At 41.3% G+C, this 27,601-nt stretch overlaps 1 protein-coding gene across 4 annotated transcripts in view; it reads right to left on the bottom strand.

Moving 5' to 3' along the window:
• CARMIL1 (capping protein regulator and myosin 1 linker 1) overlaps positions 1–27,601 on the bottom strand; it is a 339,650-nt gene that overhangs the window by 65,148 nt on the left and 246,901 nt on the right. For all 4 annotated transcript variants that reach the window (XM_056521327.1, XM_056521326.1, XM_056521328.1 and 1 more), the window contains 3 exons: positions 17,527–17,702; positions 14,965–15,052; positions 1,977–2,126 (listed from right to left, as the gene is read on the bottom strand). In XM_056521327.1, coding sequence (XP_056377302.1) covers positions 1,977–2,126; positions 14,965–15,052; positions 17,527–17,702 — 414 coding nt within the window. The remainder of the gene's footprint in view (positions 1–1,976; positions 2,127–14,964; positions 15,053–17,526; positions 17,703–27,601) is intronic.

The following is a 27,601-nucleotide window of genomic DNA, read 5'->3' as shown; positions in this document are numbered from 1 at the left end:
GCAGCAAATCCCGCATAGCAAACCTCTCCTGCTCTGGACAGTTCCTGAGACAGACAGAGGTGTCAGCAGAGAGCACTGGTGTCAAACAGAAAAGAACAACTCAACTTTAGCAGCTGAAAAGTACTGGTAGGATTAATATTGTTTAATAGAAGTAATATACAAATCTGTTTAACTTTCTGGAGCCAGTTGATAAGAAAAAAAATATTCATGTTTTTTCACGGAATACCCCTTTAAGTCAAAATTGGTTAACTCACAAAATTTTGATGAATCCGAATTTATTTCATTATATTCCTACAAAAACACTATAAATTTCACATTGTAATTAATACTGCAATGAGTTGACAATACGATCTAGCTGGTCATCACTTCATCTGCACATTTTAAGACTAATGGCAATTTATCTACAGTAAATGGCCTTTTATATTGGAATGTATGTGCAAGAGCCAGAAAGGTGATTTCTTTGAATATTATCCAAGGAAAGATATCTTCCGTATAATACAGACGCTTATGGAGCATTGTGTATGTTCAGAGTTACAGGACATAAACTGTAATCTGCAGCACAAAAACATACCGTACTCTTTATATCCATAATTCCGATTTATACACAAGTGTATTGTGTTACCATAAAAAAGTAAATAGATTGCAATGCATCTTAAAAATAATAAAAGCTTATAGTTTACTACATGCTCATTTTACATCCACATAATTTTTCATGCTATAAAAGACTTTATTCACAACAAATATATTTTATATATTGATCTTTTTTTTAAATATGCTATGCTTTTAAAGTAGTACTTCAATCTCATGATGTCATAGCATATCACTTGGATATTTCATCACTATATGTTCAGTGGTGGTTCTGACCTCTGGAACCCATACACCACCAATCTTTGCAAAAAAAAAAAAAAAAGGGGGGTCCTAGAACTGATACAGAGCGTTGGCCCATTCAGGGTTTTCCCTACATCCAATGCTCCCAATCACCCAGATGTGTAAGGAACTGCACCTGGCCCAATTCACATGCCCAATGCAGTTTCACATCAGGTTGCCAGGACCTGCTAACAAAGAAAAACAGTAAGCACTGAATCAGTGCTGTAGTCCCTTCATTTTCAGGATCAGTGAGGGTTCCAGACGCTAGCTTCCCACTAATCCCTGGGAGTATGCCATCACTTTATGAGATGGGAATATTCATTTTAAATATCCACCCAGTGCACATTACTATCATGGTCAGCGGCAGGTTTCAGGAGGGATACGTGGGGCACATGCGCTAGAGCCTTCACCACCTTAAGTATCTGGAAATAAGCATGAGGCTCTCCTTTTCTAAAGAGGAACTCCGGGGGAAACAAGTGGAAAATTAATGTTTTTAAATCAGCTGGTGCTAGAAAGTTAAACAGATTTGTAAATTACTTCTATTTCAAAATCTGAAGCCTTCCAGTACTTATCAGCTGCTGTATACTACAGAGAAAATTGTGAAGTTGTTTCCAGTCTGACCACAGTGCTCTCTGCTGACACCTCTGTCCATGTCAGGAACTGTCCAGATTAGAAGCAAATCCCCATAGAAAACCTCTCCTGCTCTGAACAGTTCCTGATACGGAGAGAGGTGTCAGCAGAGAGCACTGTGGTTAGACTGGAAAGAAATTGACACATTTCTCTGTAGTATATCTGTAGTATACAGCAGCTGATAAGTACTGGAAGGGTTAAGATTTTTAAATAGGCACCAGTTGATTTGAAAACATTTTTTTCCCACCGAGATCCCCTTTAAGTTTAAGAGAGCTGCTTGCTTGACCCTCATATTTGTTTTGCACGGTAATAAATACAACACCAGAATAAAAAAATAAAATAAAAATAATACACTTTTCAAAAGGTGCCCTTTAGCATGCAGACCTACTGACATACAAAAAAATGTCATAAAAATAACATAAATAACTTGAATCCAAAAATAAGCTATTAACTAAGCAAAACAAAGCACTGTCTCTTACCATGCATGTATCCAAGTCCTCCAAGCGCTCCATCTCAGAGAGTTCTTCAATAGTAGGAACAGAACGCTTGGTTGGCCTCTCCTCTACTGTCTCTATCTCCATAGATTCTTGATGAGGAAGTGGCTTTCCCCGCTTGGTGAGATGATCTGCCTGAATGCAAATGTAATCTGTTAGACTACTCAGATTTTACTTAGAGTGAGCATGTTCCAGCATGTGCCCAAAATATGTCAGCAATAATAGGCACCCAAACCATCATATATTTTAAATGTATCAAGTTGATAAAAGTGAAGTAACAGTGATTGGTTGCTTTGCTGAACTCTTTTAGGGTAGGTTCACACGGGTAGGTTCAGATTTGATGCGCAGGATTTGTAACTGCTGATTAGAAGCTGTGCTAAGTCATTTTATTTACACTGAAATCTGCAGCAGAAAATCCTGTGCATCAAATCTGTGTCAAGTGAACGTACCCTTAGTCTTTCTTTGCAATAGGTTTTAGTAAGTATACACAGCGCTGCTGTCTTAATGTTCCCATTAAAGTCACCAAACATAATCTAAAAAGTATAGAATGCACCAAAAGTGGGCACTAAAAGTTTCTATGGGACATTATATGCCACAATCGTGTAGTTGGGGTACAGTGAGGTTATTGAAGGTGATTGTTATCAAAAGTGATCAATGGATCCATATAGAGGTGTAACTTGAAGATGTTAGGCCCCAATGCAAAACCTCTATGAGAGGTTGGCATGTCATAAGAACCAGAAAGTGGTTGTAAGCATCGGGAACCGAGAGGGGTCAGAATGGTAGCTGTATGGTAACGGAGTAAGTGAGTATTGTTTCTATATTGATTATTATTTTTTTATATAATTTTGATTTCCTTCATAGTCTCAAAATGGATAGCCTTTAAATATGTCCAGGACAGACATAGTAAATAGCATTCTTCTTCTAACAATTAAGGAACAGGCACATAGAATATAATATGGTTCTGGCAGATATATAAAATAGGAGTGACTTGATAAAATGCTGCATTGTTAATGCAGTTTTACGTCAGTGATACAGACTGCGGACTGCATATATTATGTCGGAGACAGAAGCACCAAGACCTCAGCAACTTCTCCCAGTGTGCCCTCTGTCTAAAAGCATCAGAGTCTGTAAATGACATGTTCAAGAGCAACAAAGCCGTATTCCCTTCTTTTTAGTTCCATTGTAAACAATTGAACTCATGAAATCATCCACTAGACAATGTTCCAGCAAGGATGGCAAACATCTAAGTGATTTACGAAGCTGCAAGTGCTATAAAGGTACAAGAAAAGCTTGTTTATCCTATAAGACTCATTTTGTTCTGCAGTAGTATAATACTGTATGTACAATATGTAATAGTATACAGATTCTGTTTAATACACATAAGCGCATTCTTCTGCATAAACCTATGATTGAAAATAAAACTGTATATATTCACATTAAGGCCATGTTCCCAGACTGTATATGTTATCACGTTTTTTATTTATTTTAATTGTTTTACATATTTTAGCACGTAATATATGTCCTATTGTTTTTAAAAGAAATATGCATCATAGTTCACACTGTGAAAACAGTGCATATTTTTTAGGGGTAAATTTTAAATGTGTGTGGATAATGGAGAAGTCACTTATTCGCACACAGTCCACACGTTGAGAAGGTAGGACTCGGATCAGCCTCATTACATTGGGAACACTGGTTATAAATGATAGAACACAGGACAGGGATTTCTGTTGCTTATTTAACTATTTTTTGCTGGATTTCCTGGTACCTTTGACTCCACCCACACCAAGTCATGTATGGGTAAAAACGTTTGTCTGTTACACTATGCAGCTTTTCCTATGTTTTTAGGCTTTCCATAGATGCCTACTGTGGCTATAGGTACAATACAGTAAAGTAACAACAATTAACAAAAAAATCTGACTACTGATCTCATCCCATAAAGTAGCTGATGAAGAATGAATTTACATGGGTTTATTCAATATTAATGATAACAATGTTTCTAACAAGAAGCACGAATTAGACATTGGTTTTCTAAATATTTTCCTTAGTGGAGTGTTTTAAAATCCACCAAGTGCTCCTAATGTAAAGTGATCATCATTCCCCACTAGCGTCTCATCTCACACTTGGGAAGGAACATTTTCTCATAATGTAATCATTTTCCAAAGTACCATTGGGGTTTTCTGAAGCACTTCTTAAACAAGTACCAAGGCTAGAAAAGTGCTTAAAATATGTGACAAAGGTCTTATAAATCCTTCAACATCTTCCTCTGTATAAGCACAGAAGTGGTGTAAGAAAAATGTAATTCATGCTAATTGTAAGATACTTCTATGTCTACATAGTGTTTTTATATGAAAGGCAAGTGTTGTGGATTCCCGGTGATTTTTGATTCCTCTTTGGCACTACTTAATATAAATATTGACACTCACTCCTACCACAACAGGACTATTATACTTCATACTCTTATAGTAGTCCGTCAAAATATAATCAAAAAATGGAACACAGTGATGATACCAACCATAGAAGAAATAGTTAAACAGGTACTCTGCCCATAGACATCTTTTCCCCTACCCAAAGGATAGAGGATAAGATGTCTGATCGCGGGGGTCACCACGGCATCCATGTTATCTGGTGCACAGAGTGAACTCCACTCTGTGTCAGATGACTGGCAATTGCAGCAGATCTGGCCGAAACGTATCAAATGTTTTAACTGTCTGTACAAGATGTCTTGCTAAGATTTTATAGCAATCTAATGAAGAAGAAGTGTTTTTACTTGGAAGCCAGTGTTGGAAAATTCATTACCCTGTCTGCTTGTTTTGTGGCATGGAAAAGGAAACTTTACCCTTTTACATTGGCTCCACTGGCCTACTCTCAAGTCCCAGGGTTCTTCCTTCTCCACCATAGCTATATACATTTTTTGTGCCACCAATTCTTCTTTGCAATGATATCAGTCATCCTACCCAAAAATCTACGGTGAAACGGAAAAAAAATCATTGTGCGACATAATTGAAGAAAAAACACCATTTTGTAACTTTTGGGGCATCCGTTTCTACGCAGTACATTTTTCGGTAAAAATGACACCTTATCTTTGTTCTGTAGGTCCATATGATCAAAATGACACCCTACCTATATATAGGTTTGACTTTGTCGTATTACATGCAGGAAATTTTTTATATTTAAAGTTGTCATCTTCTGACCCCTATAACTTTTTTATTTTTCTGCGTATGGGGCGGTATGAGGGCTAACTTTTTGCGCAGTGATCTGAAGTTTTTGAGCTGTACCATTTTTGTACTGATAGGACTTTTTGATTGCTTTTTATTCATTTATTCATGAAATAGAAAGTGACCAAAAAAAAACGCTATTCTGGACTTTGGAATTTTTTTGCGTGTACGCCATTGACAGTACGGTTTAAGTAACAATATATTTTTATATTTCGGACATTTCCGCATGTGGCGATACCGCATATGTTTATTTTTATTTACACAGTTAATTTTTTTTAAATGGGAAAAGGGGGGGATTCATGATCTTTATTTACTTTTTTTTCACTTTTTTTTTTTTTTGCAATGTTATAGCTCCCATAGGGGGCTATAACACTGCACACACTGATCTTTTACATTAATCCTTGTTATCCCATAGGATAACCTAGATCAATGATTCTGCCACTTGACTGCTCATGCCTGGATCTCAGGCACTGAGCAGCCACTCGGCGATCAGACACCAGGAGGCAGGTAGGGGGACCCTCCTCGTGTCCTACAGCTGTTCGAGACGCCGCGGTGATCCCGAACAGCCCCCTGAGATAACAGTCTTTAGATGTGGCGATCAACTTTGAACGCCGCATCTAAAGGGTTAATAGCGTGCGGCACCACGATCAGTGCCATGTGCTATTAGCCAAAGGTCCCAGCCGTTGTTAGAGGCCACGGTGTGGTCCCGCGTTATAGAATGGGAGTGGTTCGCCCTTCGTCCCCAACAGGTTAAATCTATTCTTTAATAATTTTTGATATTTTTTTGTTCAACTTTCTAATGTATTTTTGGAAAATTATTTCCCCTAAAATTAACCTCTGTCATAAAATAATTCTGAAATCCTGCAGTTTTCATTATGGGCACTAGGGCTAATAAAAAGCTGACACTTCCTGTTCTGTACAGATCACTTTCCAGCAGTGTTTTCCTTTCCGTCAAAGAAATGGTTACAGTTAAAGGAAAACAGTCAGCCTATTCACCCACACTGAACCCGATACACTGGGTTATAGTGTGGATGAACAGGAGTCCAATGAGTGGTCACTTACTTACATATGTCCAGTAGGTCCCGAGATATGTCCCCCAGAAGATCCTCTGCTGAATTCAGTGAATCGTGCAAAAGGGGCGGGGCTTCACAGCTCTATTTACATATTCATTGTCTGTGACTTCACAGCCTAGTGAAGTGCAGTCACAGACAATGGATATGTAAATTGAGACGGCAAAGTCCGCCGCATGTGCGTGATTAATTGAATTCAGCAGAGGATCTTCTGGGGGACATATCTCAGGAACTATTGGACATACCGTATTTATCGGGGTATACCACGCACCGGCCTATAACACGCACCCTCATTTTACCAAGAATACTTGGGTAAAAAAAGTTTTTTACCCAAATATCCATGGTAAAATGAGGGTGCGTGTGCGCTTGTATACTCCGATACATCCCCAGGAAAGGCATGGGGAGAGAGGCCGTCGCTGCCCGCTTTTCTCCCCCTGCCTTTCCTGGGGTCTAGAGCGCTGCTGCCGGCCCTTTCCTCCCCCTGGCTATCGGCGCCGCTGCCCGTTCTGTCCCCCTGACTATCGGTACCGGCGCCCCACTGCCGGCGCCGATAGCCAGGGGGAGAGAAGCGGCGCCGACAGCCAGGGGGAGAGAAGGGGCAGCGGCACCCATTGCTATGCACGGCGCGGCGCACTGACGTCATGCGCCGCGCCGTGCAGTGCATAGCAACGACGAAGGGGACGCACGCCGGAGGCCTGCAGCAGCGCGGACCCGACTCAGGTAATTATGCCACCGGGGATGGGGGGAGGCAACGGGGCAGCGGCGCCGGCAATGGGTGCCGCTGCCCCTTCTCTCCCCCTGGCTATCGGCGCCGGTACCGATAGTCAGGGGGACAGAACGGGCAGCGGCGCCGATAGCCAGGGGGTGAGAAGGGCCGGCAGTAGGGCACTAGACCCCAGGGAAGGCAGGGGGAGAGAAGCGGGCAGCGACGGCCTCTCTCCCCCTGCCTTTCCTGGGGCGGTATCGGCGTATAACACGCACATAGACTTTAGGCTAAAAATTTTAGCCTAAAAAGTGCGTGTTATACGCCGATAAATACGGTATTTAAGTAAATGAAACCTTGGATTCCTGTTCACCCACACTATAACCCAGTGTATTGGGTTCAGTGTGGGTGAATAGGCTGACTGTTCTTCCTTAAAGGGGTACTCCGGTGCTTACACATCTTATCCCCTATCCAAAGGATAGGGGATAAGATGCCTGATCGCGGGAGTCCCGCAGCTGGGGATGCCCATGATCATGCACGCGGCAACCCGTTTGTAATCAGACCCCTGATTATGGTCGACCGCAGGGCCGGCGGCGTGTGACGTCAAGCCCCCGCCCCCGTGTGACGTCACGCTCTGCCCCTCAATGCAAGCCTACGGGAGGGGGCGTGATAGCTGGAACACATGGATTCATACACCACAGATTAACCTTTTGTTGAGGATACCTGGATATGCTAAAGGTGATACTTTTTAATGGCTTTACATGCAGCCCTTCTTCACTACTGGTGTGCTATCAAATGGTCTACTATATTATCATGGCTCAGGGAGATGGGACACTTTATGAGAATAAAAGATTATTAAAGGGGTACTCCGGTGGAAAACTTAAATCAACTAGTGCCAGAAAGTTAAACAGATTTGTAAATTAATCAAACATCAAGAGAAAGGAAACGGAGCAACTCACCACACCGGACCAGGTAATCTTTGCAAGTGGTACTTTATTCATAAAGCTTCAACCGTGGAAGACCAGCAGGGGAACGTGAACAGGGACGCGGGGGTATCCACTCAGTGACGGGACCGTTTGGTGCCGAAGCGCTTCGTCAGACCGGGATAGTGAGGTCACGGGAAGAGGTGTGCTTTAAAACAGGTAAGTACCAGTGACGCTGCAGGTTGACTGCAGGTCATTGGCTCTTTACTCCAATACAAAGACACATTATAAAACAAGTTATACAAATGTTAAAAACAACTTCCTTTCATGCGAAATAACAGTACCTTGGATTAGATCTCATAACAATGCACCATATTCCTGTTTTTCATTCAATCCTAGCGGGCCAGTGGTATCCGTCCGGATGATCCTCCTGGCCTCGCTTCTCAGGAGTTGTTGGTGTCTATTCACACCTCTGAGGGTGTTATCTATGCGTTCTATCCCTGCAAATTTGATATCATTGGGATTATTATTATGCTGTGTGCGCATGTGAGCGATAAGACGAGGTGCACCTACTCCTGTAGTTAATGACTTCAGATGTTCCCTAACTCTATGATATAGGGGTCGAATTGTTTTACCAATGTAAAATCGCCCACATACGCACACCAGACAATAAACTACACAATTAGTCTTGCAAGTGAAAAATTGTTTAAATTGAATTTTGTAGCCACCTAACTTGAGCATGTTGCATTTCAAATTATTTCTACATTGTTTGCAAGCACCACAGGAGAAATTACCTACAGGTCGGGAATCTGTTAGCCAATTTGTGTTAGGTTTTTTTTCCTTTTTTTTTTGTAAAAATTCCGAAGAGTAGTATTTTTACGGTGTGGAATTATGGGATTTGATTTGGTTAGGCTTTTCAGATCTTCGTCCTGTTGTAGCATGAACCAATGTTTGCAAATCGATTTTTTTATTATTTCATTCATATTGGTATTTTTGAAAGTAAATGTGAACCTGTTCCTATCACTTTTATTTCTATGTGAATTTATTAAGGTGTGTCTAGGGATCTTGTCAACTGTTTTTCTAGCATCTTAGAGTATTTTTTCCGGATAACCTCTTCTTTTTAGTCTCTCTAATAGGGCATCTGCTTGTTCTTTATATTTATCTGGATTGTTATTGATTCTTTTCAGCCTAATCAGTTGACTTTTCGGGATCCCATTTTTTGTATGTATGGGGTGGTAGGAGGCGTAGTGTAGTATTGAGTTTTTGGATGTGGACTTTCTAAATCCTGATGTCACAATGCAATTATTGATAATCCCTATCTGCACGTCCAAGAACTCAAGTGAATGATTGCCAAAGGTGTACGTGAAAGTCATATTCATATCGTTCACCTGATTTAAATACTGTATAAATGATTTATACTGTTCTTCTGTCCCACTCCACACAATGAAAATATCATCCACGAAGCGGAGAAATAATTTAATGTATTTTACATATGGATTGTTGACAGTAAACACATATCTTGCCTCCAATATGGCAAGATATATGTTTGCGAAGGAACAGGAAATGGGCGTACCCATAGCTGTCCCGAGCCTTTGTCTGAACCATTGTTCTCCATATTGGAAACAGTTATTGTTAAGAATAAACAAAGTTGCCTCTGTAACGAAATTCATAAAGGATGGGGACTTCTCTGAAATTGTCAGAAATTGACGGAGAGCCTGCACACCCGCACTCTGTGGAATGCGGGTATACAAGATCTCTACGTCAATTGATGCTAGGGTATAGGTGTCCTGCCAGTGGAAGGTGACGTGTGCTGAGATAAGTTCTCCTGTATCTTTTAGATAAGATGGAATATGGGGGAGGAGCGGGGATATCAGCCAATCCACGTAACTGGACAGATATGAAGTGGAGGACCCTATTCCGGCCACTATTGGTCGACTGGGGGGAGGTGTTACACCTTTATGGGTTTTAGGTAGAATATACCATGTATGTTTGGAGGGAGTTTCTGGTAGGAGTTTTTCTGCCGTCTTTTCTGTTAAGAAGTTCAGATTTACAAATTTATGCAGTAACGTATGTAGATTATCCATAATTTTGCGAGTAGGATAATTTTTTTACTTTTGATAGACAGTTATGTTCCCGAGCTGAAGCTCAGCCTCGGACTCATAACCTTTTTTATATTCCACAGAGCAGTATGTCAAGATGTCAAATCCTTGATATACCCCCCAATTGAACACAACATCTCCAAGAAAGAGAGAGAAGCCCTCAAGGAGTTAGCTGAAAGAGATGACATAGTTCTGTCCCGAGCTGACAAAGGGGGCTCCGTTGTCCTGTGGTATACAAAAGATCGAGTCCAAGGCTGAGCTTCAGCTCGGGAACATAACTGTCTATGAAAAGTTAAAAAATAATCCTACTCGCAAAATTATGGATAATCTACGTACGTTACTGCATAAATTTGTAAATCTGAACATCTTAACAGAAAAGATGGCAGAAAAACTCCTACCAGAAACTCCCTCCAAACCTACATGGTAGGTATCACCTCCCCCCGGTTGACCAATAGTGGCCGGAATAGGGTCCCCCACTTCATATCTGTCCAGTTACGTGGATTGGCTGATATCCCCGCTCCTCCCCCATATTCCATCTTATCTAAAAGATATAGGAGAACTTATCTCAGCACTTGACACCTTCCACTGGCAGGACACCTATACCCTAGCATCAATTGACGTAGAGAGCCTGTACACCCGCATTCCACAGAGTGCGGGTGTGCAGGCTCTCCGTCAATTTCTGACAATTTCAGAGAAGTCCCCATCCTTTATGAATTTTGTTACAGAGGCAACTTTGTTTATTCTTAACAATAACTGTTTCCAATATGGAGAACAATGGTTCAGACAAAGGCTCGGGACAGCTATGGGTACGCCCATTTCCTGTTCCTTCGCAAACATATATCTTGCCATATTGGAGGCAAGATATGTGTTTACTGTCAACAATCCATATGTAAAATACATTAAATTATTTCTCCGCTTCGTGGATGATATTTTCATTGTTTGGAGTGGGACAGAAGAACAGTATAAATCATTTATACAGTATTTAAATCAGGTGAACGATATGAATATGACTTTCACATACACCTTTGGCAATCATTCACTTGAGTTCTTGGACGTGCAGATAGAGATTATCTATAACTGTATTGTGACATCAGGATTTAGAAAGTCCACATCCAAAAACTCAATACTACACTACGCCTCCTCCCACCCCATACATACAAAAAATGGGATCCCGAAAAGTCAACTGATTAGGCTGAAAAGAATCAATAACAATCCAGATAAATATAAAGAACAAGCAGATGCCCTATTAGAGAGACTAAAAAGAAGAGGCTATCCGGAAAAAATACTCGAAGATGCTAGAAAAACAGTTGACAAGATCCCTAGACACACCTTAATAAATTCACAAATTGGCTAACAGATTCCCGACCTGTAGGTAATTTCGCCTGTGGTGCTTGCAAACATTGTAGAAACAATTTAAAATGCAACATGCTCAAGTTAGGTGGCTACAAAATTCAATTGAAACAATTTTTCACTTGCAAGACTAATTGTGTAGTTTATTGTCTGGTGTGCGTATGTGGGCGATTTTACATTGGTAAAACGATTCGACCCCTATATCATAGAGTTAGGGAACATCTGAAATCATTAACTACAGGAGTAGGGGCACCTCGTCTTATCGCCCACATGCGCACAAAGCATAATAATAATCCCGATGATATCAAATTTGCAGGGATAGAACGCATAGATAACACCCTCAGAGGTGTGAATAGACACCAACAACTCTTGAGAAGCGAGGCCAGGAGGATCATCCGGACGGATACCACTGGCCCGCTAGGATTGAATGAAAAACAGGAATATGGTGCATTGTTATGAGATCTAATCCAAGGTACTGTTATTTCGCATGAAAGGAAGTTGTTTTTAACATTTGTATAACATGTTTTATAATGTGTCTTTGCATTGGAGTAAAGAGCCAATGACCTGCTGTCAACCTGCAGCGTCACTGGGACTTACCTGTTTTAAAGCACACCTCTTCCCGTGACCTCACTATCCCGGTCTGACGAAGCGCTTCGGCGCCAAACGGTCCCGTCACCGAGTGGATACCCCCGCGTCCCTGCTCACGTTCCCCTGCTGGTCTTCCACGGTTGAAGGTTTATGAATAAAGTACCACTTGCAAAGATTACCTGGTCTGGTGTGGTGAGTTGCTCCGTTTCCTTTCTCTTGATGTTTGATTTGTTGAATGGACTTATCCTATACGTAGAGCACCACCTAAGTCCCTCCAGCAGTTGCAAGGGAAGACACAATACAGCTACAAGATTGCCTTATCCTAGGTGTTAATAAGGGTGGTGCCGAGTCTCTATCTATTTTGCTATTGAGATTTGTAAATTTGTAAATTTGAATGGAATTCCGGAAAAGTTTAAGAAATGTCTTATAATTTTGTGGAATCTGGAATGCAGAATTTCCGCTGTGTGCATGGAACAGTGTAGTAAATTTTGCCGAATTTTCAAGCAGAATTTTCCGGTTTTATTTTGCACGGAAATTCCGCCATGTGAACATAGCCTGAATATCCTTTACATGTGTAACCAGTTTAGGTGCTCTTATATCAGGTAATGATCTAAAAGCTGGTGGTGATTGCCATAGATTACTACTGCAAGGAGAAGTCTGCTGGACCATGTGCATTGGGCAGAGGGCCCAATGCACATGGTCCAGCAGACTTCTCCTTGCAGTAGTAATCTATGGCAATCACCACCAGCTTTTACTGTCATTAAAACCCAGAGGGGGTTTACATGACAAAAACAACTGGAACATCTTCCTGTAATGTTTTCAATTGTAACTTACTGTTATTATTATGTGTTAAGTTCACACAGAACTGCAATACACAGCTTTCCATTACACAGTTTTACTGCAGCTCTCAGTAACCCCTACCCCTTCCCTCAATCCTTATCTACAGTAGATAAAAACCTACGCTAGGTATGTGGATGACATCCTAGTTATATGGTCAGATTCTGAATTACAGTTTTCAGATTGTAAATATGGTCTTTACTCATCACATTTACTTATGACATTAGACTTAAGAGTAATAATAGTCTCATCACAGAAGGCTACAGAAAGGAAGTCACTAGGAATACCCTACTCCACCAAAATACAGTAAAAAAAGGAATACCCTATGGACACTTTATCAGGTTAAAACGCAACAACACAAATGAAGAATCTTACTATGAACAAGCAGATGACCTAGAAAAATGATTGAGAGAAAGGTCATACCCAGAAAATGTAATAAAGAAGAGTAGACTAAGAGCAGATAAAAAAGAAAGACAGGATCTCCTACAAATTAAATCTAGACAGAACCAAGAAAAATGTTTTACTTTCGTCTTTGATAATTCTCCAATGAATAGGATTATAGAATCAACCATAAGACGCAATTGGTATATACTAGAAGTAGACGAGGACTTGAAAAATACAGCCAGTAGAAAACTAATAATAACATAAAAAAAGAACAAAACAATAGGTGATGCACTGAAGGTTACAAAAGAAGCAGAGCAGAACAGAACAAAAACTACATGGTTGGGAGACCTTGCGCCAAAAGGAAATCTAAAATGCAAAAATTGCAATTTTTGCAATTATAACATGTCAAAAAGAAACTTGAGGATAGGTCCTATCCATCACACTGTACTAAATTAATAACGTGCCGTTCTAAAAACATAGTGTATGCTATTTTCTGTCCATGAGGTTTTTATTATGTAGGGAAGACGAAATGCCAATTTTTTGTGCGCATTATGAAGAACTTTTACTCCATTCGCACGGGGAAACAGGGTGCACCCCACTTATTATCCCACATAAGGCTGCTTTCACACTATGAATTTCTCCGTTTAGGAACTTCCGTCAGAAGTTCCGTCACTACAGCTGCGAAACCCAGCCGTTACAAAACCCCTGATGGCCGTGACTAAATTGCATTGCAGCCTATGGGGTTTTGTAACTGCCCGTTTGCACACGCATATGCCCGTAATTCATTACGGGCGTTATATAGTGACGGGACATCGTGGCGGAAAAATTACAGCATGCAGTAATTTTTCCGCCACGATGTCCCGTCACTGTATAACGCCCGTAATTAATTTACGGGGATATATACGGGTGCAAACGGGCAGTTACAAAACCCCATAGGCTGCAATGCAATTAAGTCACGGCCGTCAGGGGTTTTGTAATGGCCGGGTTTCACAGCTGTAGTGACGGAACTTCTGACGGAAGTTCCTAAACGGAGAAATTCATAGTGTGAAAGGAGCCTAAGAGAAACGCATGAGAACAACCCAGAGGCCCTGCGCTTTGCAGGACTTGAAAAAGTAGAAGCAAAGGCAGAAGAAAGAGTGGATAAAAAACTCCTTCAAAGGGAGATGCATTGGATCATTAGATCCAACGCAACAGGCCCTCTAGGGTTAAATGATAGAACTGACACAGAAGCGTGCTTTTGATTTCTAGACATGCCCATCCCTGACGTAAGACATCACGTGCGTGGGTGTAACTGAATGTGAATGGTCTCCGGTAGTTCTTACCTGTATATATGACGCAACAATTAAGTATGGCCGGAAGAAGCACTTGAGCTTGTTGTCTATCTGTACCCCCAGGTTCCTATCCCTCTCCCCTGCATGTTATTTGACTATCTTTTTGCCCAAATAAAGAAGTTTGAAGACAAGTAATGGTGAGTGGCCGGCTTTCATTTTCTCTTCGTCACATTGCTTCTTGTACTCTATCTATAGCCTGAGCACTGCAATACGTCTATTCTGCAGTACAAGCTCTAGCACCAGTACCAGATTCCCCGTATTACCGCAGTGCCAAACTATTCTACATGCTGACCTACCCATTTAATGCATAGATCTCTACAGATTTATAAAATGACTAGGTAAGCATAAAAAACTAATGAAATAACTCTATAACAGCTATTTAAACCACTAAGAGTGATCTGCTATATGAGCCATATTTCTATAAAGTTTGTAACCTTTAGATCATCTGCATATGAAAAAGCATATGGACTTACCAGTTTATGATGGCTGCTTGAAAGTGCATCTAAGATTTCATCGACAATGCGGTCAGACAAGAAAGATGCTACAGTAAGTTTAACTTCACTGTAAAGAAAGAATACAAAGATTAGACATATTAATACTGAAAAGATTCACCTAAACCTATGTTGTAACTTTGAAGGACACTGGCAGATATGCATACTATTATCAAGTTCTCATAATTATTAGTCACCAAACCTCTACTATTATGCCTTATTCATATGAGCTAAGCACGAGGCAGGATACAGTAGGTAGCATTTTGCCCATGCCACTATGTAATTACTTAAACACAGCATGGTTGTAAAGCTTTCCTAAAGAGATACTGTCATTTGTAATCCCTAATTTATTTTGGTTTAATTATATATACCTAGCTCATATCATATGGGAATCATTTGAGTGTTTAAAGGGTTACTCGGGATTATATCCAAGTCATTGTGTAAGCACAATACACAGAAAAGTCACTAGGTTTCACTTTCCTGGGTTACTGATATTAAGATAAAAGCTTGGAGGATTAGGGAGGCACTCTCTGACACATTTATGCCATCTTAAACGCTGCTAGAAAAAATGAAATCACAGTTAACATGAAAAAACAAACCGCATTTAAATCGGGAGATAAATGTGTTTGGTGAAAAAAGGTCAGAAAGCCTTGAGATAGTAATGAGTTTTAAGGTCAACCCTTATGGACAGAACCTTTAATCAGCAGTTAAGGATCCAAAGCTTCATGTTATCATCTGAAGCAGCACTGGAAGAGACACATAAAAGCTTCACAGCTATTCTTATTATTTTTGATGTGACAATTTAGGAAACATGAAATATTCATAACCCTCGTTGAAAAAAAAAAAAGACTACTTAAGGCTCAGAAAAATTCAGATTTCTTTTCAAATACCCACTGGCATCTGCTTTTACTGGGAATATCTGAGCGATACATAGCAGTTGCACATCAGCAACTCCAAGCCTTTTAATTAATGTCCAGAGAGACAAATGTAAAACAAAAAAGAAAAGAAAAAACACACACAAATAACAGACAACAACAAATGTACACATAACTCAACACTGTTTTGGAATTACAAAATTCTGGGAAACATTTACACCAAAGAGTTGTTAAAGTGTTTTTAATTTCTCACATAGGTCATCAATGTATAACCATTAGTAAGGGGCTCAAATCTCCAGGGCAACTACCGATCAACAGTTCATATGGTAGCTCCTCACTTCATATGGTAACAGGCATAGCAATGACCACAGCAGAGTGGCTCTGTCTGGAATTGCCATCTTTTTAAATAAATAAAGGGGGCTGAGCAGCAATACCCTTAGAAGCCATGGTCATATGGAAGTCATTGTGGTGGGTGCTGAAGTGAAGGGACCACAGCGCTAAACAGTCCCTTCTCATTTATTGTGCTTGTCAGTATAGATCAAACATGCCAAAACAAAAAAAACTCAGTGACTAGAAATTCTGTATCCTGTTTGATGTGTGCATGTGACATATGGAAATAAAAATTGGAGCATTTCCTTTGAAGTTTGGGCTATAATAGCAGAAGACCAGTTCGAGTCACTGCTGAATAAGGGAAACAGAAGGGCAAAACTTCAGGACGCCAGAGAGAGAGCAAAAATTGGATCATTGAGCAGTGGAAAAATGGTTGATACCTGTGGATGGACAGTAGGGCTTATATAAGCACTGTCGCACACAAAGTTCATGGCATCTGTTTACCCAGAAGAACGCTTTCAGCAGGACTCTACACCAGGCCATAAGGGTCGTATAGTCATCGATGGTTCCAGACGAGTTTTCCATGCTTCCCTGGCTTTCACAGTCCCCAGATATTAATCATATAGAACAGCTCTTGGACAAGGCAGAACAGACTGTGGAAACTGCAAAAAGTTGTCTTGTCCACATGAGCCATGCCCCCTCCCATAGACTTGCATTGAGGGGGTGTGGCGTGACATCACGAGGGGTGTGGTCATGAAGTCACAACCCCCGCCGCCCGCTCCAAGCATTCGGAACAAAATGTTCCAAATGCTGGGGCAGCAGAGTACCCCTTTAAACTCCTAGTGGAATCTATGCTGAATTGCTCTGGTTATGATAGCCAAGGGAGGTCTAAAGCACTACTAGGTGGACTGTGGAGCAGACAAACAATGTGTCCCTCATTGATTCATAAGAGGTTGGAGACTAATTGAATTTCCTATATTCACTTATTTAATCTAATACATTATTAGAAGAGGAGAAGGTACATAGCCCATGTGGAATAAACCTTCAGAGAAAATACAGCACATAATAGAGGATTTGTTAGGTCATAATCATATCCCCTATCAATTGTAACCAGACCTTTTGGATCAAGTAGTATAAAAATAAGCAATCTCTGCATGCCTGGATATGCAGACTATTCCCTTCTAGCTGCAGAGATGATCTATTCACTGAGGCCACTTATATCTGGGTCTTATGACAGGCTAGACACAATTGTCTTTTCTATGATATTCAACTAAAATGTTACCAATCACAATAAACCTGAACACTATTGTAACCCTGTGTGTTGTTATGCATACCTTACCTTATTTTGTTAAGAATATCAATCCCAGATTGCTCCAGTAAGACGTTTTTTACAAAGTTGCGTGGAATAGAGATCTTCTCAGTGCTGGCTTGAATGAGATCTTGACGAATATGAGCTTTTTTCATCACATTAGGACAAAGGTTTTCAGCTGCATCCACCATTGATTCGAGAAGTTGCTACAAATGAACAGAAAAAAATGTATAGTGCTTGAATCAAATGAAAAATCTCTATTTGTTAAATCGCTGTAACCTCATTGTGCTCAAAGTACATCAAATAATTCCAAAACCTCACTGTAACTTAAAAAATCCAGCACAAAACTACAACAAAATCCTAGAATGTTTTATCACCACTTTCCATTAACTATTCCTGTGCTTATAGTTACATTACACAGACCTTTTACAATATCAGTACAGATTTAGAAACTTACGTACTCCCCCAATGATATATCAATAAGATCCCAACCTGTTTTGACATCTAGTGAGGGAGACGCATTAATATTTGCAGATTTGTTTAAATAAAAATTAATGGTGTCTAGTTAATACAGGGACACATGGCAATTTTGTCAGTTTCTCAAATATTATCAGAAGCATTAGAAAGGGCTGACAGACCATACTACTAATTCACATGGCCAAATCAAGCTGCCACTGTCATCCTAATTCTGCTATCTACTCCTTAAAGGGGTACTCTGTTACTAGACATCTTATCCCTTATCCAAAGTATAGGGGATAAGATGTCTGATATTGGGGGTCTGGCTGCTGGGACCCCCCGCGATCTCCATGCAGACACCCGGCATTCAAACGTTACCTTCAGAACACTGGGTTCAGGAGGCTGTGGTCGTGATGTCACGTCCCCTCCCTTCAAGTCTATGGGAGGAGGCGTGACATAGACATGAATGGAGGGGGCGTGGTGTGACATCACGAGTGGGCGTGGTGGGATGTCACAACTACGACCTCCCAAACCTAGGATTCTGAACATAATGTTCAGAACGCCAGGTGTCTGCACGGATACCATGGGGGTTCCCAGCGGCTGAACTCCTGCGATCAGACATCTTATCCCTATCCAATGGATAGGGGATAAGATGTCTAGCAATGGAGTACCCCTTTAAAGTCGACCTTCAGGCAAAAAACAAATAAAAAACTGGGTCGTAAATTAGCACATTGCAAGATAGGGATAGTCATTAGAATTCTAGGCGTAACTGTATTTCAACAGTGCTTTCCACTGGAAGATACATGTGTTTTTAATAATATGTAGATGAGGCTCAAGTGCCCAGGGGGCATTCCTCACAACTGAAAGAGCCCAGGGTTAGCCAACCTATCTCCTCATCACCATTGTGCCTTCAATCAATGGAATGGAAGGCATATGCTAAATGGCTACGGAAGAGGTCAAGAGGAGATGGACTGGATAAGCTTAGTCTTTTGCTGCACTGGGGAACACCTTCCAGCCACTTGAGTCTCATATGCATATTACCAATCTCTCTGCCCAGAATCATGATGACTACCACCTATCTTATCATGGGCCTATCTAAACCCCTGTTTTTCTGCAGACAGGTCTGCTTTAAGCTCATTCTACAGCTATTGTATAATAAAAAATAATACAAGCACCTTGCTTATTGTATGCATACTTCTGGATGATGGGTGTTATTTTAAGATCCTGGCATGCTACACATACTCTCAGAGAATGTCACTAGAATATAATCATTATCAGCGGTTTATACTATATGATCTTGGTGCAAAATATATGACATGAATACACTTCAAGAAATGCAAACCAGCATCTAGTTGAAAGTATACTCATGTCCTCTGCTATGTGAAACAACAAGAACCTTTAGCAATTCTAGGCTACATAATATTGAAGGAGGAATAAGTGCCTGAGATTATATTTCTACTATCAAAATTGAAATCTCACACTATTTTAATCTTTTTAGAGTATCAAATAAATAAAAATAAAAGTTACTTAAAGGGGTTTTCCTATCAGGCAAGGTTATACCATTTTCACAGGGGACCAGTCGCTGGGTTCTGTCCAGTTGCAATAGACAAGCTCCACAGTAAGTCTATGAAGCCAATCTGGAGCAACTGGACGGTGGTTGCAGGGAGTTAGGGAGTGAAGGCACAAAGCGTTGTTACAGGAACCCTAGATTACCGTATATACTCGAGTATGAGCCGAGTTTTTCAGCACGATTTTTCGTGCTGAAAACACCCCCCTCGGCTTATACTCGAGTGAACTCCCCCACCCGCAGTGGTCTTCAACCTGCGGACTTCCAGAGGTTTCAAAACTACAACTCCCAGCAAGCCAGGGCAGCCATCGGCTGTCCGGGCTTGCTGGGAGTTGTAGTTTTGAAACCTCCGGAGGTCCGCAGGTTGAAGACCACTGCGGCCTTCAACATCATCCAGCCCCCTCTCACCCCCTTTAGTTCTGAGTACTCACCTCCGCTCGGCGCTGGTCCGGTCCTGCAGGGCTGTCCGGTAAGGAGGTGGTCCGGAGAGGAGGTGGTCCGGGCTGCTATCTTCACCGGGGAGGCCTCTTCTAAGCGCTTCGGGCCCGGCCTCAGAATAGTCACGTTGCCTTGACAACGACGCAGATACGTCGTTGTCAAGGCAACGGCTCTATTCCGGGCCGGAAGCGCGGAGAAGAGGCGCCCCCGGTGAAGATAGCAGCCCGGACCACCTCCTCTCCGGACCACCTCCTTACCGGACAGCCCTGCAGGACCGGACCAGCGCCGAGCGGAGGTGAGTACTCAGAACTAAAGGGGGTGAGAGGGGGCTGGATGATGTTGAAGGCCGCAGTGGTCTTCAACCTGCGGACCTCCGGAGGTTTCAAAACTACAACTCCCAGCAAGCCCGGACAGCCGATGGCTGCCCGGGCTTGCTGGGAGTTGTAGTTTTGAAACCTCTGGAGGTCCGCATGTTGAAGGCCGCAGTGGTCTTCAACCTGCGGACCTCCGGAGGTTTCAAAACTACAACTCCCAGCAAGCCCGGACAGCCGATGGCTGCCCGGGCTTGCTGGGAGTTGTAGTTTTGAAACCTCTGGAGGTCCGCATGTTGAAGGCCGCAGTGGTCTTCAACCTGCGGACCTCCGGAGGTTTCAAAACTACAACTCCCAGCAAGCCCGGACAGCCGATGGCTGCCCGGGCTTGCTGGGAGTTGTAGTTTTGAAACCTCTGGAGGTCCGCAGGTTGAAGACCACTGAGGGCGAATGATGAGAAGAGGATGATGAAGGGGGGGGGGTGTGGGGATGATGAAGGGGGGTGGGGATGATGAAGGGGGGTGTGTGGGATGATTACAAGGGGATGATGAAGGGGGGATGTGTGGGATGATAAGGGGATGTGTGGGATGATGACAAGGGGATGATGAAGGGGGGATGTGTGGGATGATAAGGGGATGTGTGGGATGATGACAAGGGGATGATGAAGGGGGGATGTGTGGGATAAGGGGATGTGTGGGATGATGACAAGGGGATGATGAAGGGGGGATGTGTGGGATAAGGGGATGTGTGGGATGATGACAAGGGGATGATGAAGGGGGGATGTGTGGGATGATGACAAGGGGATGATGAAGGGGGGATGTGTGGGATGATAAGGGGATGTGTGGGATGATGACAAGGGGATGATGAGGATGTTAATGACGGGTCTGGATGATGACAGGGGGGGGATGAGGTATTTCCCACCCTAGGCTTATACTCGAGTCAATAACTTTTCCTGGGATTTTGGGTTGAAATTAGGGGTCTCGGCTTATACTCGGGTCGGCTTATACTCGAGTATATACGGTAAGTTGCAGTATAAAACCAAGTTAATATACAGTTTTTTGATAGTTTTTTTAAAATGTAAAACAGCCAAAAAAATATTGTCCGTTTTTTTCACTGAATTCTACTGGACAAAAAAAGTAACCAAAAAAAAAAAAAGGTATATACAAAAAAGTAGGCAGAAAACAGCCCCCCCCCCCCCCCCAAAAAAAAAAAGACTGAAAAAAGTCTGTAAAAGGGCCTTAAAGGGGTACTCAAAACTGTTCCGAACGCTGGAGCCGGGAGCTCGTGATGTCATAGCCCTGCCCCCTCAATGCAAGTCTATGGGAGGGGCCCCCTCTCATGGACTTGCATTGAGGGGGCGGGGCATGACATCGTGGGGGGGCAGGGCTATGAGGTCGCGAGCTCCCGGCGCCGGTTCCAGCGTTCGGAACAGTTTGTTCCAAATGCTGAGCAGAGGAGTACCCCTTTAAAGAATAGTGTGTGAACATAGTTTAACCCCTTAAGGACTTAGGACGTATGAGTACGTCCTAAGTCCAGTCCCTGTCTATAACGCGGGGTCCCGGCGGGACCCCACGTCATAGAGGGATGGTCCCGGCGCCTATTCACAGCCGGGACCCGCGGCTAATAGTGCACGGCCGCGATCGTTCGGCCACGCGCTGTTAACCCTTCCGATGCGGCGCTCAAAGCTGAGCGCCGCATCGAAACTGAAAGTAAATGCTTCCCGGCTGCTCAGCCGGGCTGATTGGGGTCATCGTGATAAAATCGCGATGCCCTGATCAGCTACCCGGAGAGAAGAAGGTCCCTACCTTCTTCCGTCGGCGTCCGGGCTTCGATTGATTGCTCCATGCCTGAGTTACAGGCTGGAGCAATCAACCGCCGATTACACAGCTTGTTGCCATGCAACGGCAAGCCATTGCAAGCTCATAGGTCCCTATAGGAGCTATGAGCTCGCAAAAAAAAAAAGTGTCAATAAAAACAAGTGTAAAAAAAAAAAAAAAAAAGTTAACCCTTTCAGGTATTCCCTTCTGAATTAAAAGTTTTAATCACCCGGCATTTCCTAGTAACAAAATAAAACAGTGTGAGGCTGGGTTCACACTACGTTTTGTCCCATACGGGAGCGCATACGGCAGGGGGGAGCTAAAATCTCGCGCTCCCGTATGTGACCGTATGCGCTCCCGTATGTCATTCATTTCAATGAGCCGACCAGAGTGAAACGTTCGGTCCGGTCGGCTCATTTTTGCGCCGTATGCGCTTTTACAAACGGACCTAGGTTTTACAACCACGGTTTTAGGTCCGGTTGTAAAAGCGCATACGGCGCAAAAATGAGCCGACCGGACCGAACGTTTCACTCCGGTCGGCTCATTGAAATTAATGACATACGGGAGCGCATACGGTCACATAGGGGAGCGCGAGCTTTTAGCTCCCCCCTGCCGTATGTGCTCCCGTATGGGACAAAACGTAGTGTGAACCCAGCCTAAATAAAAATAAACATATGTGGTATCAACACGTGCAGAAATGTCCGAATTATAAAAATATACTGCTTTTAAAACCGCACGTTCAATGGCGTACGCGCAAAAAAATTCCAAAGTCCAAAATAGCGCATTTTTGACCACAAAAAAAGTGAATAAAAAGTGATCAAAAAGTCTGATCAGAACAAAACAGGTACCGCTAAAAACTTCAGATCACGGCGCAAAAAATGAGCCCTCATAGCGCCCTGAACACAGAAAAATAAAAAAGTTATAGGGCTCAGAAAAAGACAATTTTAAACGTATACATTTTCCTGCATGTATTTATGATTTTTTTCTGAAGTAATACAAAATCAAACCTATACAAGTAGGGTATCATTTTAACCGTATGGACCTACAGAATAAAGATAAGGTATAATTTTAACCGAAAAATGTACTGCGTAGAAACGGAAGCCCCCAAAATTTACAAAATGGCATTTTTTCTTCAAGTTTGTCGCACAATGAATTTTTTTTCCATTTTGACGTGGATTTTTCGGTAAAATGACTAATGTCACTGTAAAGTAGAATTAGTGGCGCAAAAAATTAGCCATAATACAGATTTTTAGGTGCAAAATTTAAAGGGTTATGATTTTTTAAAGGCAAGGAGGAAAAAAACGAAAATGTAAAAACTTAAAATCGCTCAGTCCTTAAGGGGTTAACAGATATGTGCAATACAGCTGTCTGCATCAGGTCTATCTGGTTCTATATATTTTCTCCAGTCATTCACAATGAATGCATTTGCAATATAACTGATCCACAATCTGTGACTCTTCAGCTGTTGTAATACTTATAGGCTATCATCACAGGCTGCATCCTATAGTATTACAGTAGCGAGAGCAACACAGGAGGTAGGCCACTGAAATAAATAATTCACTAGAGCATTTAAAATACATGTTCAATACTGCATAGGCAGGCACTGATAATTCCCAAGTGAACTATGCTGCAGCTGGGAATGCAGTGCAATGTAGTATAAGGATTACATCATTCATGATCATCATCTAGATGAAGTTAATGGTGCATGAAGCAAATAAAATAAAATAAAGAAATAAAGTGAAAAGAATAAAGCTGCTTTCAATATATTTAGAGCCCAGGGCAGATGGAAAGGCTTTCCTTATATACAGATCGGGATCATAGACTGACTTTACCAATCTTGATCAGTAATACGTTTTTCTAATTCATGTTAAACTATGATACCAGCCTAGAAGATTCACAAGCTAAACGATTTAAATAAACTACATATGGAGAAGTGGGTAGCTGCGCCGGTATTGTTATTCGAGAAGTGGTCCTCCAGCTGTGAAATATGCTGTAAACTTGGTGCACGCACTCCCATAAGAATTGCAAATCTTGGCAAAACAGACCCCACATCAATTCTGCCCTGTAGCTCCCCTGCTTGTGATGCTTTACAGGCTGTTATGGGGCTTGTTCACATGTGGTTCTGGCTTCTCTGTCTGAGTCAATCAGGTCTGCAGGGCCTTAGAGGCATCCTATTGCAATAATCCTTAACCCCTTAAGGACCAGGCCCATTTTGGGCTTAAGGACCAGGCCAATATTATTTTAGCATTTTCGTTTTTTTCCTCCTCGCCTTCTAAAAATCATAGCTCTTTTATATTTCCATCCACAGACCCATATGAGGGCTTGTTTTTTGCCTCACCAATTGTACTTTGTAATGATATCACTTATTTTACCATAAAATGTACGGCGCAACCCAAAAATATTAATTATGTGGGAAAATTGAGAGGAAAACCCGCAATTTAGCAAATTTTGGAAGGTTTTGTTTTCACGGTGTACACTTTATGGTTTTCTTTATTCTGTGGGTTAATACAATTAAAATGATATCCATGACATATGCTTTTCTATTCTATATTGAAACTATTTTAACAAAAATTTGTATGTTTTAAATTGCCCTATTTTGACCACGTATAACTTTCAACTTTTTCCGTATACGGGGGCGGTATGAGGGCTCATTTTTTGCACTGTGATGTAAAGTTTTTATCGGTACCACTTTTGCTTAGGTCTAACTATTTATAAAAAAAAATGTTAGAATAAAATGTGACAAAAATGCAGCAATTTTGGACTTTTTAATTTATTTTCTGTTTACGCTGTTCACTGTACGTAATAATTAACAATATATTTTGATAGGATCAGACTTTTAAGCACGTGGTGATACCAGATATGTTTATTAATTATTTTTTAAGGCTTTTTTGGAGGTAAAATGGGAAAAACGGATGATTTAAATTTTTATTGGGGTAGGGGATTTTTCACGTTTTAACTTTTTTTTTTTTACTTTAATAGTCCCCATAGGGGACTATTTATAGAAATCATTTGATTGCTAATACTGTTCAGTGCTATGCATAGGGCATAGCACTGATCAGTATTATCAGTGATCTTCTGCTCTGGTCTGCTTGATCTCAGACCAGACCAGAGGACCCCTGGAGATGGACAGAGGCAGGTGATCCGACATTATGGATGACCGGATCCCTGCGGCAGCACAAGGGCGATCCGTTCATCCATTTAAAGTACCGCACTGCGATGCCGTGATCTGTATTGATCACGGCATCTGAGGGGTTAATGGCGGTTAAGTACCACGGTACCATGACATACATTTACATCCATTGTCATTAAGGGGTTAAAAGGGGGTACCAGGATCAGAAAACCATAAAAATTTCAGATTAGCTCCATGAAGCCACATGATTTTACTGGCCAATGGCAGCCGCATGCAGCCAAACATTCGTGTGGCATTGCTCTCAGGTTTGGTTTACACATATTTTGGTCAATATTTTTAGCCCAAACCAGGAGTGGAAAAACTAATAATGGGACAATATGCTTTTTTTGTGTTTTGGACCCACTCCTGGTTTCGGCTAAAAATACTGAGGAAAAAAAGTACATGTGAAGCAAACATTAGCGTAAACAGGTTAAAGCACACAAAACCTATGAGCAGTGGCTGGGACCAGAGATAACTCTGATACTTCCTCTGTTACCAGATCCAAACCACCCAGCGCTGCGATCAGGGGTGCAGTTAAAGAGGTATTTCAGGAAAAAAAATTGTGACACTATGCCACAGGGGCTGTAAAGTTTGTGTAGTTTATAATTTATTGTCTGTACCTGTGTGTGACGGTTTTCTCACAATTCTTATGTGATTTTCACCCCACTATTTATATTTTTACAGTATACAAAATTATCTCAGATTTTTCCCAGCTTGCAATGCAGCCAAGACCGGGCTCACTAGTCAGCTGATGACAGGGAGCCTGTCTACTTCAATGGGTGGAGGGATCGCTTGGTGGGAGAGAGATCAATCTGCAACTAATGCAACAGCTGTAGGCACCCGGATTGAAAACCACAGGTGGATGCAGCTTACTTATGTTTCAATGGGTGGGGTGGCTGATGTGTGGGAGGGAGGAAAATTTAATTATGGGATTGGTAGGCAAAAGAAGAAAATGTAAACAGAAAATACCAGAAAATAGGCACAATGTTATGGTGGACTCACAACATAGCCATTTAGCCCCAAGACAAGTGCAGATCCTTCCTTAGTATATACATTACTGTCTGCCAGGTACGTACTAAAATCACCATATGGTGGATAACCCCTTTAAGTTGTCATAGTGGCTGGGGCCCTATCCTGAGGATTGTTTTTTGTTTTCTGAATAAAAACATTAAAAAAAATCTAAAAATGAAAACGTCTGCAATAAGAACCTTATTTAAATAATATGTAAAAAATATAGCATTATACAATTTATGAATAAAATAGGTGAAAACTGGAGCTACATACAAGAAGAGGACCAAAACAAAACCTGCTAAGATGTGACCATAATAAGAGGTACAAAACTTGAATACAGTAAAACACAAAGCAGACTGGATCTAAAGGTGGATCATTTTGGCTCTTTGAGTCTGCCATTCTGTCTTGAAGTTTAGAAGGGCAAAGAAACAATTTTCTTTTTTAAAGAAAGATCGCCACCTAGGAAACTTATAATAATTTACTGCATTCTCAGCAGCAATATAAATCAATTCAATAGTTCAAAAGCTAAATGATTCTGACCATAACAGGGTAGAGGGTAGTGCTATTATATAAATGACAATAACTGTTACTTCTGCTAGTACTTCAAAATGTACTATTATATTAATAAATAAAAATAATAATATCATTACTACAATAATGCCAGTAGTCGTAGTGTTTATTATCGGTTAACAATATTTTGTAGTAGGTAACTGAGCAGGCATATTATAGAATGCAGCAGAAGTACATTATAGAATTTCAGAAACTGCGTTATTAATAATTCAACCCTATATCCTTTCAAATGCATTAATATTCCTGATACAATAAATCAGCCATTATTTTCTCCAATTATACATCCTTTTGTATATTTGTTAAATATTGTGCAGATTATTATGTACAAGTGCCAGATAAATGTTACTGGAGGTCAAATATTTTAAGAAATACGCTCTTGAGATTAGAAGGGAGGATGCTAGATTACTTTCATGTGTAAATAAGCAGCACACAACCCTGTAGGTTGTTCTCAGCTTACAAGGCTATGAAGTGGAGACCTTTACGTCACATTAACCATGTAAGTCATGTTCAAAGCCATTATATAGCCGCTAAACCAGTTTGGCATTCACAAAGAATATATTTATTCTAAAAACCTTGCACACACAGGTTTCTCTATTAGTCTAGCTCAGGATCTGTTGAAATTCTAACAATTTTGCTCCAATGTATAAACCCAAAATGAGTCGATAAGGATTTCGCCGAAACCAATGTTCTAATTTCACTATGTATCTGCAATCTGCCATCCAAGTTATGGTAACAATAGATCTACTGAGCTATCAATTTTCCAAAC

This window comes from Hyla sarda, chromosome 5 (assembly GCF_029499605.1).
Source record: "Hyla sarda isolate aHylSar1 chromosome 5, aHylSar1.hap1, whole genome shotgun sequence".
Classification (NCBI taxonomy): Eukaryota; Metazoa; Chordata; class Amphibia; order Anura; family Hylidae; genus Hyla; species Hyla sarda.
The sequence above is the reverse complement of the archived record's forward strand: the minus strand, read 5'-3'. Positions and strand labels throughout refer to the sequence as shown.